The following is a 20269-nucleotide window of genomic DNA, read 5'->3' as shown; positions in this document are numbered from 1 at the left end:
CAAAGTATATAAATTTAGGTTTGACAGTCATGACAAAAGTCATGAGAATCAATTAGATTTTAGACTCTCTTTTCTCCCGCGGACTGTGTGGGCGTGTCCCGTGTGTGTGCGTGCAGCCAGGACTGCAGCTCCTCCGAGAGAGAGAGAGAGAGAGAGAGAGAGAGGGAGGGAAACGGAGAGAGAAGGAAAGAGAGATGGAGTGAGAGATGGAGTGTGTGTGTGTGTGTGTGTGTGTGTGTGTGTGTGTGTGTGTGTCTGTCTGTGTGTGTGTGTGCGTGTGTGCGTGCGTGTGACAGTGAGAGAGAGAGAGAGAGAGAGAGAGCAGGCAGCATACACAGGCACACAGAGCGGGAGGTATGGCTCTGGCGGGAGCGAGCGCTGTGATTGGCCAAATCTTATGACATGATAAGATCATTCAGTTTAGCACCGCGCGCACCGCTCTCTTCAATGAGGAAGTGGAAATCCAGACCTTGTAGAAAAGTGGCGATTTTGGGGCTTTGGGTTGAAAGTAATGTATCCTACTTTCTGAGGCACACAATTACTCACATAAGACCCTACATTTAATAGTTAGAAGGTTTTTGTGGATTTTGGTTTCCAGGGACTTTAACTGAATGGTTAACTGAGATGACTCCTCAGCTACAATGTTTAGTTTGGGCTAAAGAAGACTAAATATAGCCTATATCTCTTTTTTTACATGGTTGATATACAGTATATGTGCGTGCATGTGTGTGCGTGTTCGTGTGTGTGTGTGTGTGTGTGTGTGTGTGTGTGTGTGTGTGTGTTTGTTTTTAAAGGAAACTAATGAAGGCCAAGGGTCCAGCAGCAGCTAAAGCTGAAGAGGGGAAGAAGAAGGGACTGGCGCTGTTCGGAGCCAAACCGCCCACACCCAAACTGCTGCGCGCCGTCGGTGGAACTATTAACAAAGGACTAATTGCAAAACTCAAGGTAATATATTTTTTTTTTACTATGTACATTTTGTCATTTCATATTAAAGTAATTGCATTGGAGGTGCTGACTCTTTTGTAACATATTTAAATGTTTTTCTTTTCCCCAGAGTGCTGCTACTTAACTGTGACCATTCCAGTCCACGTTTTTCTTTTTACTCCATTTTGAGAGTGAATGTACAGTTTATTTTAAGCCTCTTATTGTTATGACTTGTTGGTACTGAGTGTGTTTTCTGTCATTCTTATATATTGTTTGAAAAGAATGCTTCTGTAATACAGTATACCTGCTGGCTCAAATAGTAGCCTATTGGAAAATATTAACATTTGGTTTGTCATGCCTGGAGCACTAGATAAGTGGGGTTGACCACATCAGAGGCCCATACCACGAATGTAGGATAAACAGATCCAAGATCTGTCCCTTGATCTGGTTTGGCTTAACCAGATCATTGCCATCTAGCTAGATTCTAGCAAAGTCATACCACGAATCTAGTTCTCAACTCGTTAAGTGGATCCAGGTTTTTCTAATCAAGTTGAGAGCGCGTGCACCTGAAAATGCTTGTGAACAGGAGCTCGTCCCCACGAAAGAGGCGTGGTTTGTAACAACAAGCCAATCACAATGCAATATGGACAGCTCTGGATTTTACGTCAGACACGCCTATTTCCTCATTCATTGAAAGCCACATCAAAGTGGCAAATTAACGGAGCTTTACTGCATGTCACAATCAAAGTCTGCGTTGGATATGAGTCTGTTACTGAAGGACTGTCTAAAGTTACCGCTTTTATTCGCATCAGTCATTTGATTTCTGCCTAGTGCCTATACAGCAGATTAATATAGGTCTACTCAATAAAACCTGCATGTGTTTTTTGCGAGTAGGAGTGTAAACTCAGTCTAAATTTCCAAAATCCGTAGGCCTATTTAGATCATAGATTTAACGTTAGAAATATAGGCTCTGAATCAACACGGTGCGGGCGTAGTTTTAATTGAATTAGAAAAATAGCCTATGAAAATAGCAGCTCCATTGCACACAGCACACCTTAGTGCACTTTGGAGATGTTTATGGTTCCTTTTTACACAGGTGATTTAGTGATATTTCTCCATGCACGCAGCGTTCAGCTGCAATCGGCAGGTTCAAACGTGCTTGGGAGCAAATAAAAATGAATAGGCTACTTCACGCTGGAAGAAACAAACCATAATCTCAAGGAAATATGAAGAATTCCAAGATGAAGGCTAATAAAAACCAAAGGCAACACTGCTGCACATAATAATCACAGAAAGGAGGGCTGGCAAAAAATGCAGATTGTCTCAATGCTAAGTTATTCAGCTTGCTTGATTTCACCACCGATGTTCAGCATCTCCGTTGCGCACACGGTGCGCTTTGGAGACGTATATGATTACCGTAAATGGGTCTTGGCGGTCGCAAAAGACTCTTCTCTCCTTTTCCAGGAAGCTCATTGGTTCGTGAGCGGTTTAATCGTGAGGTTTAATCTTATCCTTGCAACTTAACCTGCTCTGGACCAGGTTAAGTGTGAAGCATAAGTTGCTATGGAAATATATCTCAGTAAGAACTTAACTAGCGTCGTAGCACGGCAAACCCAGGGTTAAACCTGAAGTTACCTCGCTAAGCCACTAATCTTGCTTCGTGGTATAGGCCTCAGGACAGCTAGTACGGTGAGTGAGCGTCATGTGAGTTGGGGGAAATCACAGGACAATATGTGACAGGGCCTGGTGTTACTAAATATAATTTTAAACACTTTCCATTTGTTGACTAAACTTTCTAGCAGCCATTGAACTGTCCTCTGCGGCAAACCCCACCCACCTGCTACTACAAGCAGAGTAAAACAAACCAATGCCAATACTATTATGTCCAAGGACTGGTATGAATGGCACCTACATTTTTCAAAACATTGTGAAGAGATGTGCAATAAAGCCAGAGTATCAGATTGTCTGTGAACTTCAGCTACTGCCCTAGTGGATTTGTCTTTGGCTGAATATTTGTCTATTCACCATACAGTATTTTTCTATTTTTGTCAGCCATATATGCTGTTGTTGTGGTTGTTTTAGTTTGCCAATGCACAGTAGTTGTAAAAGCAGTGCCTACCAAATGATATTTTTCAGCATTATAGCAATGGTGATAGTAGCTGACACTCCAATGTAATATTTGATATACTTCTGTCTGCTTTGTCCGGTACAGTCCGGTATGACTTTAATAAATAACTCTTTGACTGAACTACATCTGGCAAGTTAGTGTTCTGCCCTGTTTATTTCTCATCTGTCAGCATTGTGTTTTTACAGTAGGAATTCAAGGCCAGAGAGAGAGTGGTGCTGACTGATCCCCTTAACCAGACAGGCCAACGATTATGATTTTGCATAGAGACTCATTAAACCATCTCAAAGACCCCAAGCTTTCTATAAATGTACATTGTACAGTATCATCTGGACCTGCCGGAAGGCTGCCAAGACAGTCAAATTCTCACTCTCAGCAGTTCTCTATCAGACAGACAGACAGACAGACAGACAGACAGACAGACAGACAGACACACACACACACACACACACACACACACACACACACACACACACACACACACACACACACACACACACACACACACACACACTAAAACAAAAAGCCACAATACACTGTCATGTTACATATTGACATTTCCACACAGGGTGGCAGCACAAACAATATACTCGCCGCACGCAGCTCGGCCGTTGCGTGACCTCGTCCGCAGCTCGGCTGCTACGTGGCCTCCCCTGCTCTATTGGCATGCGCAGCGCACAATTGCACAACTTCGCATCACTGATGACGTCACAATGCCTATGACATCATTGATCATGTCACAATGCCTATGGCATAATCATCAGTGCCTATGACATCATTAGTGATGTCACTGACATTGTGACATCAGTGGGACAGAAAATGAAACGGAACTAGGAATCTCGCAAGCTACAGCTCGTCAAGCTGGCCCTGCAGCTCGCGTTCGCAGCTCGGCTGCTGCGTGGCCTTGCCCGCAACTCAGCTGCTGTGTGGCCAATGAGACCAGCGTCACTGATGATGTCATCAGTGGGATTTATGACATCACTGATGATGTCACAGTGGGATCAGGGATTTATGACATCACTGATGATGTCACAGTTGGATTTATGACATCACGGATATCACAGTAGGATTTATGACATCACTGATGATGTCACAGTGGGATTTATGACATCACGGATGATGTCACAGTGGGACAATCACAGTGGGACAGACACACAGAGCCCGAGCTCCCATTTATGCTGGGGATATTTATGCTGGGGATATGAAAAAAGGATAATCCCAGCCTTGTGTAGGCTGCTATGAGTTTCCATAACTCCCATTTTGGGCCAGACATGCCTCCCTGCGCCTAGTCTCACATAGTCAGACCCACCGTCGACGTCAACAAGCTTCCATCTACGGCTGGCACTGCAAGACTACCCTGCGCCTCTCTTCAAGGACACATGATCTGAGAGAGAAAAAGCATGTTCCTGTTGGCTCATTGCTCCACTGGTCAGATAGGCGAAGAGTGCTCCAGGCATTGGGGATGTCTCGTGTCTGAAACCTTCAAGACTCAACAGTTTATTGCCGTCAACACAGTTGATAGGAATTTGGGTAACACTTTACAATAAGGTACACAAAATGTACAGTAGTTACTACTAGGGAACTGAGGAACGAATGAGGAACTAACTATTAGTTTATGATTGGTTAAATTCATTTTGTGAGTATAGATCAACGTTGCTTTCCCAAAGCTTTTCTTTTATATAAACTAACTTTTCCAGACATCTCAACAGAAATAATTTGGTCAGACCCTAATAAATTTCTTATTCCAAATAAAATAAAATAAACTTGAATTTGTTTTACATCAATACTACCATTGCAATACATGTTTACATTTATTCAAACCTTCTCCAATGTGCTCTTTTGTGGAATAGAGGTTGAATCCCTCATTTATTTTATGACTGTTTTTTTTAAGAGTTCTGGGTTGACGTTGCTCTGCTGATTTTTGAAAGTTAGAGTTACATTTGTATGGATTCCAGCACATGTTGGTGTCAGAGGAAATGAGATTGTAGATAAGATTGCAAAGGAGGCTGCAAAAAAAATCAACACATTGACTTGGTAGTTAACATCAGCAAAACAAGTCAAGGCATTATTAAACCGAGGTTGAGGGGAAGGTGGCAAAAGCAATGGGAGGAAGAGAGGAAAGGACGACGGTTTTACAGGATTCAAAGGAAAGTGGGACAAATGAGATGAGAATCATATCAAGACTTGGGTTTGGACACACCGGATTAAACGGTTCACAGGCAGATGTGACTGTGGGCATGAAGAAACAGTAGAACATGCAATACTACACCGTCAGAGATATGAGGCAGAAAGAAGGCAGCTGGTTCAAGACCTCAGAAGTAAAAGTAAACTCAGATAAGTGTTATCGATTACTATTTAATATCTTACAACGATTTTGATTGAAAGGGATATGATGATGTTGTTATCATTATTATTATTATTATTATTATTATTATTATTATTATTATTATTATTATTATTATTATTATTATTATTATTATTATTATTATTATTATGTAAAATACTAGACAGTACTAGATTCTGATCCGCACTCCAGACCAGTTGGTGGCGGTAATGCACCAATTCGTTGTTTGCCAACCGCCAATAAATTTAAAAAGAAGAAGTTCTATGACTAGCACAAGTTCATTTCGCGGGAGGTTGTTTGTTTACAAAACAAGCTAAGCTAACAAATGATCAAAAATAAAAATAAAACACAACAGCAGACCGCCGCAGCACGAGCCGAGCTCTGACCGGACTGATCTGGACTAAAAAATGGACGCCACGGAGCTGTTCCTGGAGCAGCTCACAGACAGGAGTGAAGCCGTCAGTACTACAGTAGTTTTCATGTTGTCCTGTGTGAACTGAACTCTTCATAAATCTGACAGTTTGGTCGCTTGCAGAACAGGATAAAGCTCACAATACTAGTAGTATACTGTATGTCTGTGTAATCGTTAAGGTTTTGTGCTCACTTCGGCACAGATCCACATAGCAGCGAGTTTATTTCAGCAGTGGTGGAAAGTAAGTAAATTTTGAGATACTTGTAATTTACGCGAGTATATTTTCCGTTTGATAGCCTATACTTCCACTCCACTACCTTTATCTGACAGCTTTAACTTTAAGTAATTTTCAGATGGAGGTTTGACATAAATGGATAAGCGTTTAAATTAAAAATACTGTTAAAGAGCCTAGTATGTGGTTTCCAACCCTTTTGACTAATGACGTCGGGGTCACATTTCAGATGTTAAATAGCTCCACCAAATACGTAGGCTACCCCCCAAACCTCACATTCTTTAATTTCAATAAATGTTGAAATGATCCAATATTTCAGTAAAAATCAAAGACTACAGAAAAAGAAAACAGATTTGTGTTTTGCCTTCTTTCCTCTCCCATTAACCATCTCATGATCCCTCAGATTTACCCGGTGACCCTGTGGAGGGGCCGGCACCTGGGTTGGTATGGAACCACTATAGCTAGCTTTTACTAGTAGCCTATAGGAGGGATCAGCCGAGCAGCATTTTTGTAAACAAACCGCATCACTGGGTGGCAACGGCAGTGGAACCCTATGGAGCCCGAGTGGCGCGAGGCTTGAGTGTCAGACTCTAGCCGGCCAACTCTGTTTACATTTAAAAAACTGCACAGTTCACACGTTTAACACGACATGCATTATATTATACATCAAACTATTGAGCTTACTTCTGCTCCCCCCCATTTTCTCCCCATCCCCCTGCTGCCCCGGTCGCTGCACCCCCTCTGCCGGTCTGGGGAGAGCCATTAGTAGGGTCATCTGTGGCACTTCCGTGACCGTGGAGAGCGAAGGTCCGTTTCTCAATGGATTTGTCATCTAGGAGGGTTAATAAACAAATTTAGCCGGGGTGTATTTTTAAAAAAGGCGGGGAAAATATTTGAGAGACCAAAATCCAAAATGTCTGCCGTGGAAATGAACTTTTTAATGGTTTGACCTACAATGATGCACAATACATGGTTTCAGAGCTTATTCTGGTCAAGGAATACATATTTGGTGTTTATATAATGATTTGACTTATTTGTTACCTTCAAATCCAAGATGGCTGGCAATTTTGAGCTCTAAAAGGCAGTTTTTTCAAAATCGTCATAGAGCCTTCATATTAGGCTTGAATGACAGGTCTTCTCATGATGAGTTGAATAATATACAGTATAAGTACGCAAAAGTAATCTCTGAGGTCAATAAAGTCAATGTTTGTGTGTAAACAACAGTTGCTGATTTGCGGTTTCCCATTAAATAGGGTAGGCTACTGAGAATATGGTGTCCAGTTCATCCCATCACATTTTAATAATGAACCAAAAACAATTTTGCACTATAGCCTAACATAAAATAATATTCTGTATGCAAAGCTAGCAAGGTTAGTTGCTTGAGCTGAATTTAAAGGTCAACTCAAAACAAACAATGAAATTAACTTTGAAATTAAAACTGAATCCTAGGCTACTAAATTTCATCAGCACACAGTAAAGGAAACTTGTCTTTGAACTCAGCTGACTGTCTAGTCCTAATCCCTGTTGTGCAATGTCCCTTTTCAGTGAAGTTTTTGTTTTTGTTAAGAGTATGGACTTTTAATCTTGACCTTGTTGGTAGGCAACGGCCCTTTTTCAGTCAAGCATTTTCAGATTAGCTCAGTCAGTCTGTGAAGCAGTCAGTGTCAGCACTTGCGCGAGCTCGCTTTTTCTCTAACTAATGTTAACATTACACAATTTAAGACACTTTGTTTGAGGATATAAAAGGAGGTACGGTGGTGTAGTGGTAAGCACTATCGCCTCACAGCTCGAAGGTCGTGGGTTCGATTCCCACCTGGGACGATGTGAACGCTGAAGGAATGCGTGCCCGTCCGCATGTCCTCGAGTGCCCATCGCCCGGGTGGGGTCGTCAAAAGGGCCTTTCTGTGTGGAGTTTGCATGTTCTCCCCGTGCCTCCCGGGGGTTTCCTTCATATAGGAACCCCCTTCACCAAAAACATGCAATATCCTGGTTGCTAATGTGGTACTCCTCTGGTCGTTAAGGGCGCCTGTTCAGAGGGAGGGGAACTGGTTGTTCACACGTGCTATGTCCTACCGGTGAAGCTTCCCCTGTCAGGTGAAAAGAAGCAGCTGGCTAACTGCCCATGTCTCGGAGGAAGCATGGAGCCAGTTTCGGCTCTCCCCAGATCGGCAGAGGGTGGAGTAGCAACCAGGATAAAGAAATTACGTTAGCACTAATGGGGGATAAAAATGGGATAAAAAATCGGGGGGGGGGGGGGGGGGGGATATATAAAAAAATAAAAGAAAAAGAAAACTTTGTTTGAGGTTATCAACGTTATTCACTAGTCTAAAGATAGTTCTACCATCAAGAACATATAAAACAAAAGCAAAAACAATTTTTATTTGCAGAAGTCATCATTGATATTTGGTGTTAGCTAACGTTAGGTAACGTTATTATTTTTAGCTAAAGTTAATGTTATCTGTCTCCACAATTCTGTCAACTGACATATGCATTTGCTTTTGAAAATAAACAGCGTATAACAGCAATATAATATAACAGTAATATAATAGCGAGTTGCTTTCCCTCCCAATGAAAGACAAAGCACACAATGTCCTATGAATGTGTCCTAAAATGTGACAAGCCTTGCAAGCCCACCGATACAATAAATCAAGGCAAATGGGACAGCTTACAATTAAAAGCCCAAGACTGGTCAGGACTTGATAAATTTGATGATGTTTACACCACCACCTCCTGGGAAGATGGGGCAACCAATCGGTACATGCATTCGTCATGTTATATTTCTATTTAATCTTCAGTTATGCTTAAGCAAGCCAGGCTGTTTATTTTCAAAAGCAAATGCATATGTCAGTTGACAGAAGTGTGGAGACAGATAACATTAACTTTAGCTAAAAATAATAACGTTACCTAACGTTAGCTAACACCAAATATCAATGATGACTTCTGCAAATAAAAATTGTTTTTGCTTTTGTTTTATATGTTCTTGATGGTAGAACTATCTTTAGACTAGTGAATAACGTTGATATCCTCAAACAAAGTGTCTTAAAATGGGTAATGTTAACATTAGTTAGAGAAAAAGCGAGCTCGCGCAAGTGCTGACACTGACTGCTTCACAGACTGACTGAGCTAATCTGAAAATGCTTGACTGAAAAAGGGCCGTTGCCTACCAACAAGGTCAAGATTAAAAGTCCATACTCTTAACAAAAACTAAAACTTCACTGAAAAGGGACATTGCACAACAGGGATTAGGACTAGACAGTCAGCTGAGTTCAAAGACAAGTTTCCTTTACTGTGTGCTGATGAAATTTAGTAGCCTAGGATTCAGTTTTAATTTCAAAGTTAATTTCATTGTTTGTTTTGAGTTGACCTTTAAATTCAGCTCAAGCAACTAACCTTGCTAGCTTTGCATACAGAATACTATTTTATGTTAGGCTATAGTGCAAAATTGTTTTTGGTTCATTATGAAAATGTGATGGGATGAACTGGACACCATATTCTCAGTAGCCATACCCTATTTAATGGGAAACCGCAAATCAGCAACTGTTGTTTACACACAAACATTGACTTTATTGACCTCAGAGATTACTTCTGTGTACTTATACTGTATATTATTCAACTCATCATGAGAAGACCTGTCATTCAAGCCTAATATGAAGGCTCTATGACGATTTTGAAAAAACTGCCTCAAAATTGGCAGCCATCTTGGATTTGAAGGTAAAAAATAGGTCAAATCATTATATAAACACCAAATATGTATTCCTTGACCAGAATAAGCTCTGAAACCATGTATTGTGCATCATTGTAGGTCAAAGCATTAAAAAGTTCATTTCCACAGCAGCCATTTTGGATTTTGGTCTCTCAAATATTTTCCCCGCCTTTTTTAAAAATACACCCCGGCTAAATTTGTTTATTAACCCTCCTAGATGACAAATCCATTGAGAAACGGACCTTCGCTCTCCACGGTCACGGAAGTGCCACAGATGACCCTACTACATAGACTAGCACTGCACTATGCTTCCTCCGACACATGCTGCACAGTTACCAGACGCTTATTTTCACCTGACAGCTTCACCAGCAGGACGTAGCACGTGGGAGGATCACGCTATTCCGACCAGTTCCCTTCCGCCCCGAACAGGCACCCTGACCTACCGGAGGAGGCGATAGTGCAGCGACCAGGACACATACCCTTAATCCGGCTTCCCACCCGCAGACACAGCCAATCGTGCCTGTATGGATATGGATGCCCGACCAAGCCGGAGGTCACCTGGGGGCGCGAACCTGCGACCCTCGTGTTGGTAGGCAGGGAATCTACCGCTACACTACCCGGATGCCTAAAATTTGCTGATTTAACAATGCAATAGCATCATAAAGCTAAATAACAACATAAGGGTACTGGTTCAAAACGGACACACACACACGCACACACACACACCTGCCAACATTAGGCTGTGAAAAAAGAGGACCCCTTTGAAAATGTTTTTTCCCTTGCCAAAATTGAGCCACCTTCCTGACAAGCTAGCATGACATGCTTGGTACCAATCGATACCTTAGGTCTTGTAGTTTCATATGATACCAGAAACTTCACTCTGTCTTTAAAACGGAGCCTGCTACAGCCTCTGAAAGAAAATGTTCTAAATTGTGATATGTGTAAAAAAAAAAATCTCTCTCTCTCTCTCTCTCTCTCTCTCTCTCTCTCTCTCTCTCTCTCTCTCTATAGGTATTTTATTAGTTCTTAATACTATAATTTAATGTATTTACTATCTTTAATATTGTTGTTCTGTAACTGTTATCTCACCTCTGCAGGAGTGCAACTGGCTGAAGGAGCTGTTCGGCTTTGTTACAGAGCGGTTATACCCCTTACTCTCTGGCCCCGCCCCTCCTGCCTCTGACGTCTTCCTGACAGGTCCGTCATCAAATCAGATTTTTTTGTAAATATTTGTCTAATAGAGACGGATGCTGCCTTCAGGAACTCGTTGGGAAGTCGTTGGCGTTCAAGTGGTTATGTTGTGAGAGAAAGGTTGCTAGGCAATGCTGTTGAACTGTAGACATACAGTACATGTATTCTAAATCTGCTTGATACAAGACACTTGGTATTGGTATTGTAGTTCCCGCTACAATGGATGTCTCCAGAACCACATTTTGCCATGACACACGCACACACACATGCACATGCACACGCACACGCACACGCACACACACACACACAAAACACAAAACACATCGCAAATTGCATTTAAATTTTTGAGAAAAGCCGCCGCAAAATCAAGCATTTTTTATCGCAATAATCCTTGGAGGGACTGAAAGTTCAAATTATTTCAACTTTGACCTACTTACCGGTGACCTTTGACCTACTTAGCGCTGACCGTTCATGAGCGCAACCAATGTCACCTAGCAACAGCTACAGTACTGCTGCTCGTCGCTCTACCTTGCAGTGAGAGAAGAGCAGATCGCTTATCATGTGAAGGCGGCTGTACTTTGAAATCCAAACAGCACTCTGGTTTGAAGGCTTTTTTTTGTGCACGTTTGCGTTCTCCCAACTGGCTTATATCCAGGCTGATACGTTTGTCTCTCTCTAGTGATTGGTTATATCCAGGCTGATACATTGATCTCTTGTCATTGGTTATATCCAGGCTGATACGTTGGTCTCTAGTGATTGGTTATATCCAGGCTGATACATTGATCTCTTGTTATTGGTTATATCCAGGCTGATACACTGATCTGTAGTGATTGGTTATATCCAGGCTGATACACTGATCTGTAGTGATTGGTTATATCCAGGCTGATACACTGATCTGTAGTGATTGGTTATATCCAGGCTGATACATTGATCTCTTGTTATTGGTTATATCCAGGCTGATACATTGATCTGTAGTGATTGGTTATATCCAGGCTGATACATTGATCTCTTGTTATTGGTGATATCCAGGCTGATACACTGATCTGTAGTGATTGGTCATATCCAGGCTGATACGTTGGTCTCTCTCTAGTGATTGGTTATATCCAGGCTGATACATTGATCTCTTGTTATTGGTTATATCCAGGCTGATACATTGATCTGTAGTGATTGGTTATATCCAGGCTGATACGTTGGTCTATAGTGATTGGTTATATCCAGGCTGATACATTAGTCTCTTGTCATTGGTTATTTTACGAAATGTCTATGGGAAAATAAATGGCGGATGAAAATCTCGGGTACAGTGCTGAAGCAGGAAGTGACGTTCCACTTTGGCTCTCTATTATAATAAGATCATGTAATAAGTAGGTAAGTATAAGTAGGAGTATCCGGTAATGTACTTTTTACAAGTACGAGTATTATCCAAGTACAATGTGTCAATATCCCTACTTGTGGGATGGGTATTGTTTAAAGTCGAGCTGAACCTAAAAATTACTTTTCTTTTCTTTTAGTTCAAACACCTGGGTATTCAGTGCACCTATTTAATAATGTATGCCAAAAAAATCACAAAAATCTAATTTCTTTAGTTTTTCACACTTTTTCACATCAAAAGTTTATTTTTCAAGATTTCATTCATAACAGTAATCTACAGTTTGCTGACGTCACCTAGTACTATCAAATTTCTACCCCATTTCAACCAATCATATCACGACATGGCAGCTGTCAATCAAATCTTCATTTCAGGATAATCTTCTATTCCAAATGAAGGGGAAAATGGCACCTAGTGCCTGTCATCTGGCAGAATTTCTAGCCGATAAACTAACTACTAACTTGGCCAATTATGCAAACTAAATCAAACGGTAATGTCTAAGAATGCAAATAAATCTAACTGGCTCGTTAAAACTCGCATTCCAGGAATATTATTTACTGCAATAGCGATAGTGGCGCGCGCCTCCGAGTGCCTGGTTCTCAGGGGTCGCACCTCGGAGATTCCAGGCCGACGGGCTGCACTCTCCGCTCCGCAACACGAAGGCAGCTGGCTGCCTGCAGCTCGCTGAGCTCCACTCAGCCACTAACCTCGCGTCAGACTCAGCAGGCTCTTCCCGAGGAGAGCGCCACAACATGCTGAATCCCACTCGATTTGGAGGCGGAACACGCCAGGATTGACCAAAGCCCAATCCAGTCCCCAGAATTGTCAAATAAAATAATCGACAAGCTACTGTGACCCACCTCTCAACCGTTCATCTCAGACAAGTTATGTTTTCAGTCTGAAACGGACTATATCAGCCCATAATACCAGTACCCAGTGATACTGATACAAAAAGAGTGCTTCATTCGATACCTTTTTTAGCCAATGTTTTGGTGGCATTTTGGCACGCTGAATTGCCAACAACAACAAAAGACTTAAGCCACACCCACTTTCTACAGCCGTATTTGCTCATCCCTAGTAATACATATATAACCGTAACTTATTCACTTACTTTAATGAATTTAAATCTGTTTGTCTGTTTGCTTGTTTGTTGTTGTTTCTGCAGACCGGACCCAGTGCGGACCCCGTCACACTGCGGAGGTGTCTGGTGTATGTGTGTCCCAGCTGAGTGTGTGTGTGGTGAAGAGAGTAGAGGAGATGATGGGAGCTAGATCCACTCTACCTGTCAGCTACAGGTAAGCTGCTGTGGTGGAGCAGCAGTATTGCTAGTGTTGTGCAAGTTACTTCAAAATTGTAATTGATTATTGATTACACATTACTTATTTTACTTATTACTCAGCAGCAAAAGTAACGCGTTATATTACTCGTTACATTACTTTCATTACTCAGCCATCAGCAGTTCAGCACCGTCAAAGTTGCCGTTCAACAGCTCAAACTCCTCCACACCCACACGCTGCATCGTCTCTATTTAACACATGTAGAAAGAGAAAATGAGACGTAGCAGGCAGCAGCTAGCATTAGCATAGCCTCAGTGACTGCACACAGCACTCCTACAGAAGTCCCACCTCAGCTGCACCATTCACACACTCTCCACTTCTGAACTAAAGTAGCGTGAGGTGATGGCGCTCCATTTGAACTGTTCCCAGTGATTTCCCAGTCGGCTTCTGAATGACTCCTGAATGTAGGCGTACCCATGGCTAACGTTAGCAAGCCAGCTAAGCTAGAAAACAACTTCAGATTCAGAATTACTTTTTACACCCAAAGTGTAAAAGTAATGGGGCGTTACTGGGATTAGGAACTGTAATATAATTACTGCATTTCAAATGACTTACACTGCTCGTTACTGAAAAAAGTACTTCGTGGCACAATGGGTGATGTCACAGTGGCTATGCTATATTGTTAATAATAATAATAATAATAACTTTGATTTATATAGCACCTTTCAAGGAACCCAAGGACGCTTTACAATGGTGAGACACACACTGACAAACGAATAAAACAAGAACAGAGAGAACAGAGTAAACTAGAGGTCAAAGGCTTTTGTTAAACAGGTGAGTTTTGAGGGTGTTCTTGAAAGTGTCCAAGGATGGGTCATTGGGGATCTCTGGCGGGAGAGAGTTCCAGAGGGTGGGGGCCACCACACTGAATGCTCTCAGGCGGGTGTGGGAGAGGGAGAGAGTTCCAGAGGGTGGGGGCCACCACACAGAATGCTCTCAGGTGGGTGTGGGAGAGAGTTCCAGAGGGTGGGGGCCACCACACAGAATGCTCTCAGGCGGGTGTGGGAGAGGGAGAGAGTTCCAGAGGGTGGGGGCCACCACACAGAATGCTCTCAGGTGGGTGTGGGAGAGAGTTCCAGAGGGTGGGGGCCACCACACAGAATGCTCTCAGGCGGGTGTGGGAGAGGGAGAGGAGCCCAGTGTCTAAACACCTTCAATTCCGGGATGGGGTATAGGGGTGGAGGAGGTCGGATAGGTGTTAGGGGAAAGTTCATGGAGGGATTTGTAAGTGAGGAGCAAGAATTTGTAGTTAATGTGGGACTTGACCAGGAGCCAGTGGAGGTGGATGAGGGTGGGGGTGATGTGCTGCCAGCACATCACATGTGTTATCTATGATACATATCTGAACAACAGTAACTGCTCCTTGTCTTGACCTCTGACCCCTGCCTTTCCTCACTCTGGTTGCTAGGCTGCTGTCCGTCTCTGAGCTGGTTGCCAGGCAACGTGTGGCCTGTGTGAGCAACCTGTCCTGGAGCACCAATGAGCACAGAGCCTGGGTGAGGGAGGCGGAGCTAGTGCTGCCCAGTCACAGAGCTCTGCCGCGGGTCAACCTGCTGCTGATTGGCTGTCTGACAGAGGGCCAGGGAGGAGAGTGGAGACTGACAGACGCCAGCGGGAGTGTGAGGTGTGAGGTGAGGATACACCAGAGATGGGGACTTGGACTTGCGACTTGGACTCAAGTCACATTTAAGTTGCACACACAGTGACTTGAGACTTGTCCTGAAAAGACGAGACGACTCGGACTCGAGATTTGGGACTTTTTTTTGGTGCATTAACATTAAGGAAATGTCGACTACGGTAATAATATTTGCTAGATGAAGGAGTGAGGATAATACAGTACGCTTTGAATTCCTTAATTTTAGCTATGCAGTGTTCTAAGCACACCGGATGGCATGCAGCAGATGATAGAAAGTTTATCCATAAGTAATCTCTCAAGACAGACTTTCGACTTGCATCAAAAATCTTAAGCAAGCTCCGTGAAAAGCCAAATAACATCGCTCGTAGGGGGCAGGCTCGCATGCTGCGCTTTACCCAATCAAAATGGAGTACATGGACGTGACCGAGAGTCAACCGGTGTGTCGTCAAACTTAAGTCTCGCAGTAGCCAGCCATAGATGATATCCGTCACTGGAAGCTTGCAGACGTCGACGTTGGGTTTGACCACGTGAGACTAAGTCAAACTTACCATTTTCAGCGTGAAACAAGTTCCTACTATCAACGAGTTAGCGTTGTTGTTTCATAGTGATGGAGGGATTTGAGAGTGACACGCAGGGAGGGGAAAGGAAATCCATAAATGGTCAGAGCCGGTCAGTCAGCGCCAATGGCAGAGCTTGCAGGGAGCGGAAAGGGATTTTTTTCCGTTGCCGACCGGAGTCCCTTGAGTTCCGGTCATTCATGCATTCAAACGAGCCTGCCCCCAGAGGTTAGAGAAAAAATATTTTTTTACCGTTGGGTTGGACTTGAGACTAGGGCTTCAAATAACGATTCTTTTGATAATCGATTAATCTGTCGATTATTTCTTCGATTAATCGGATAAAAATAAATGCGCAGATTTTATTTAAATAATTTTATTCAAAAACCAAATTTCCCAAATTGACAATATTAGTGCACAAAAGTGCTGCTTGAATGGACCAGAGCTGTCTAACAATTAGCCTCCGAAAAATATAAGTAATAAAAAAAGAACAACTAACTCACTATCTAAGTGTTCACCGGTTTTGCTACTTATAGGCTTATATAGGCTACCTTTAACAACAGGCCACAGACAGGGGTGTATGGCGCATTCCTTTATCACAAAATAACTGGGATGTTGAGGCTAAATTACGTCACATCCGTTTTGTTAGCGTTCCATTTGCAGAAAACTTGAGCTGGGAAGTTCACTGTTCATTGTTCAGATCCAGTCGCTAGCCATTGTTAGCAATAACAGTTGATAACATGGCATTTCGCGGCATTTTGCGCATACAAACACTGCAGCCTCATGTCCACACAGATAGATGTTATGCAGCGCTGTGTGTACAGCTGATTTAATGAGACACAAACAAAACAGAAGTGCTAAACAACATTATTACGATTATAACTACTGTTGTTGCGCGGCGCAGCCATCTTGGATTTTTGAGGTCGGGGCTGCTGAGGCTCCTACGAGTTTGGAATGGGAAATACCGCGTTATTTCGAATCCCACATAGGTTACGCAAAAACCACGCCCTGTGCCCGCCTACGCAGCAGTCAAGCGCCGGGATTGGCCAGGAGCAAGTCTTTTTTCTTCTTTTGACAGCTGGAATCTCCCACACCACAAATCGCTGGGCACGCAGCCTAGCGATTTCATGAACCAACTGAATTGCTCTTGATAGCGGACATTGAAATTAATTATTAGTGTATTAACGCCAATGAAAACGTAACACAAGCTTTTAACACACAATCGATTTTTAAACATTTATTTCCAAACATCATTGTAAAATTCAGGCCTTTAGCCAAAGCTTCAATAACAGAGCTCAGCTGACAGTTTAACCTGCAAATGAAAACTATAAAAAATATCAAATTAAAAATACAATAGGCTACAGCACATAGGCCTAGCTTCTGCCCCCCCCCCCCCCCCCAGTCCAGCCGTTTGTTCCAGGCCAGTGAAGTCCCAACAATCTACAAAAACATGCAATAATATAAAATCATAGATAAAAAGTTTAATCATACACACATACCAAAAGTAAAGGGTTAGCCTTCCCAATGGCCAGCAGCATCTGTTATTCTGGCCTCATAATAAGCACTGAGGCGGGTGGTCAGAAAGTCAAATAACATTAAAATACATTGTATGCTTTGGTGCGATGTAGGATTTTGCCTTTCAATATCCTCATTGCAGCCTCGCTTGGTGTTGTTGCTTCTCACAGGAATGGTGTCCCTGTAACAGAGAGCCCAACATGAGCATGAGCGCCTGGCCAATCCTGGCGCTAGACTGCTGCATAGGTGGGCACAGGGCGTGGTTTTTGCGTAACCTATGTGCGATTCGAAATTAACGCGGAAATACCAGCTCTGGTGATGTCACCGTCCCAGCTCATGACCTTTGAAGTCGTAAGATTACCAGTTCCCAGTTATAAAGGAATGCACGAGTAGGTAGTGGTAAATACAGAGGTGGGTAAACTATCCAACCCACTTTGTTTCCCCTCATTGATTGATACAGTTGATCTGAAAATAGGTGAGTATATCAAGTATATTAATCTGCCTCATTTCAAAGAGGAGGGTAAACTGCGTTTACCCTCCTCTACACCCTGGCCACAGACTATGAAGGTAGATTGTTTCTGCAGTAACACGTTCTCTCTCACACACATGTGCGTGCACACACACACGTGCGTGCGCACACACATCAAGCTGGATCACAAACAGCAAACACCGGCTATTAGACAGCGTTGCCATGAGGTGAACGTTTCAAAACACAAAGTATGTGTGTCTAAAGATTTTGAAATATTGACCAGCTCTTACCCTGCTCAGCTGTTGAGCCCCCCATGGTTGAGCACCAGTTGTCCATGGCTAAGTTTAGATTTTACATAATGTCAGTTTGCAGCTAATACGCTTTTTGCCCAGCGCACGCAGAGTGGAGCTGGCACTACAAGTGGCTTTGTTGGAATTAATCTAAGCACGACTTCATGCACTAGAGTGTTCTGTTGAGTGACGTCTGCTCCACACCAATCAGAGGAAGCCTTTTAGCCTTTGGGTGGGAGCTGCGGGACTCAGTCAATCAGGTCCACTCCTGTTGAGTGATGTCTGTTGCACATCAATCAGAGGACGCCTTTGGGTGGGAGGGGTGGGAGCTGCGGTACTCAGCCAATCAGGTCCACTCCTGTAGAGTGATGTCTGTTGCATGCCAATCCCGATGAAGCCTTTCAGGCCTGTCTCTCTCACTCTCTGCCTGTCTCTCTCTCTCTCTGCCTGTCTCTCTCTCTCTCTGCCTGTCTCTCTCACTCTCTGCCTGTCTCTCTCTCTCTCTGCCTGTCTCTCTCACTCTCTGCCTGTCTCTCTCTCTCTCTGCCTGTCTCTCTCTCTCTCTCTCTCCAGTGCCTGTCTCCCACTCCTCAGTGGCTGAATGTTCCGCTCTTCTTCCCCCACTGGAACTACATCCCCCATAATGTCGCAGAGCACAGCCAGGAAGAGCGCGGAGGCTGTGTGGAGCTGATTGGCTGTCCCCTGCCGCTGAGGCCCGGTCCTGAGCAGGGATTGGCTGTCGGTCCTGGAGGGGCAGAGCTTAGCAGAGCAGTCGGGGTCAGAGAGGCTGCTGCATTACTACACAGCAGGTGTGTCTGTGTGTTTACTGTAATGTCACACACACTGTTGCTTCATTAAAGGCAGACTATGCAGCATTTTCTTAAACAAGGGCAAATCCGGCCCAGGATCACGTGTGTCGTGTGGCAACCGCGGGGGCAGGCTTACCTGGGTTGTGGCTAGATGGGGTACCGCCACGGACGGAAGACAATCTAATGCAAAATCATATTTTTCCAAACTTAGTGCTGCAGTATAACCAGCAGCAGGCCATTGATGTGTGACGTGATTTTGGTGACACTACATTACATGAGAGTGAAGTTATTGAATAATTTTCCCAATAAAAATTCACCAAAATTATGCAACATCATATTTTTCCAAACTTATTGCTGTAGTATAACCAGCAGCAGGCCATTGATGTGTGACGTGATTTTGGTGAAGCTACACTGTACGACATTGAAGTTATTGAATATTTTTGTAGTCCGTGTTGCACTTTGTAGACAGTCCCTAAGCACTCGCCTCACAGCCGGGCTGTTTACAGAGTGATAACTGTCAATAAGCTACCAGATTGGCAGGGTTATCATACCAAAATATAAACTAGAGACATGTAGGAAGACAAAAATAACAAAATTGTGCGGTCACCTTGGGTGGTAGTGATTTCAGCATTGGCCCATGGATTAAATTAACTAATGGCGGAGGCATAAATCCGCGGTGCGGTCGTTCTATTTTTTTTCTTTTTCAGATTTCGCCCATTTTATCCCCAATTGTACTTGGCTAATTTCCCCCCTGCTGCTCCGGTCGCTGCTCCACCCTCTGCCGATCTGAGGAGAGCCGTAGACTAGCTGCTTCTATGTAGACTATGCTTCCTCTGACACATGTGCACAGTTCCCAGTCGCTTCTTTTCACCTGACAGCAGGGAGCTCACCAGCAAGACATAGCACGTGGGAGGATCACGCTATTCCCACCAGTTCCCTTCCGCCCCGTACAGGTGCCCCGACCGACCAGAGGACGCGCTAGTGCAGCAACAGGACACATACCCCTAATCTGTCTTCCCACCCGCAGATACGGCCAATCGTGCCTGCATGGACGCCCGACCAAGCCACGGGGCGTGAACATGCGACCCTCATGTTGGTAGGCAGGGAATCTACTGCTACCCTACCCGGATGCCCAAATCGTGATCTTTTTTAAATGCGTTTCACAAATCTGATCGCGGCAGTATGTACCGTAAATTCCGGACTATAAGGCGCACCGGTCTATAAGCCGCACCTTCAAAGTTGACTATTTTTTTCTTCTATAAGCCGCACCGGTCTATAAGCCGCGGGTGTTTTAATGGTATTTTTTGTTTTTTTTACAGTGCACACAGTGTCCGCGGTGTGGTGAAAAGAGGGCAAGAGAGG

The 20269-nt window shown here is 43.5% G+C and overlaps 2 protein-coding genes across 2 annotated transcripts in view; both read left to right on the top strand.

The window, feature by feature from the left end:
* Positions 1 to 1069, top strand: part of cngb3.2 (cyclic nucleotide gated channel subunit beta 3, tandem duplicate 2) — a gene marked incomplete at both ends in the record, with an annotated part of 33361 nt that extends 32292 nt beyond the window's left edge. Inside the window, 2 exons of the mRNA XM_083631844.1 lie at positions 795 to 945; positions 1055 to 1069. Coding sequence (XP_083487970.1) covers positions 795 to 945; positions 1055 to 1069 — 166 coding nt within the window. The remainder of the gene's footprint in view (positions 1 to 794; positions 946 to 1054) is intronic.
* A 4731-nt stretch (positions 1070 to 5800) lies between these two features.
* Positions 5801 to 20269, top strand: part of ctc1 (CTS telomere maintenance complex component 1) — a gene marked incomplete at its 5' end in the record, with an annotated part of 91747 nt that continues 77278 nt past the window's right edge. The window contains 5 exons of the mRNA XM_083631843.1: positions 5801 to 5851; positions 10838 to 10937; positions 13463 to 13592; positions 15043 to 15265; positions 18672 to 18907. Coding sequence (XP_083487969.1) covers positions 5801 to 5851; positions 10838 to 10937; positions 13463 to 13592; positions 15043 to 15265; positions 18672 to 18907 — 740 coding nt within the window. The remainder of the gene's footprint in view (positions 5852 to 10837; positions 10938 to 13462; positions 13593 to 15042; positions 15266 to 18671; positions 18908 to 20269) is intronic.

The sequence above is a fragment of the Poromitra crassiceps genome, assembly GCF_964638095.1.
Source record: "Poromitra crassiceps genome assembly, chromosome: 2".
Taxonomy (NCBI): Eukaryota; Metazoa; Chordata; class Actinopteri; order Beryciformes; family Melamphaidae; genus Poromitra; species Poromitra crassiceps.
This window is presented reverse-complemented; position numbering and strand designations above follow the sequence as displayed.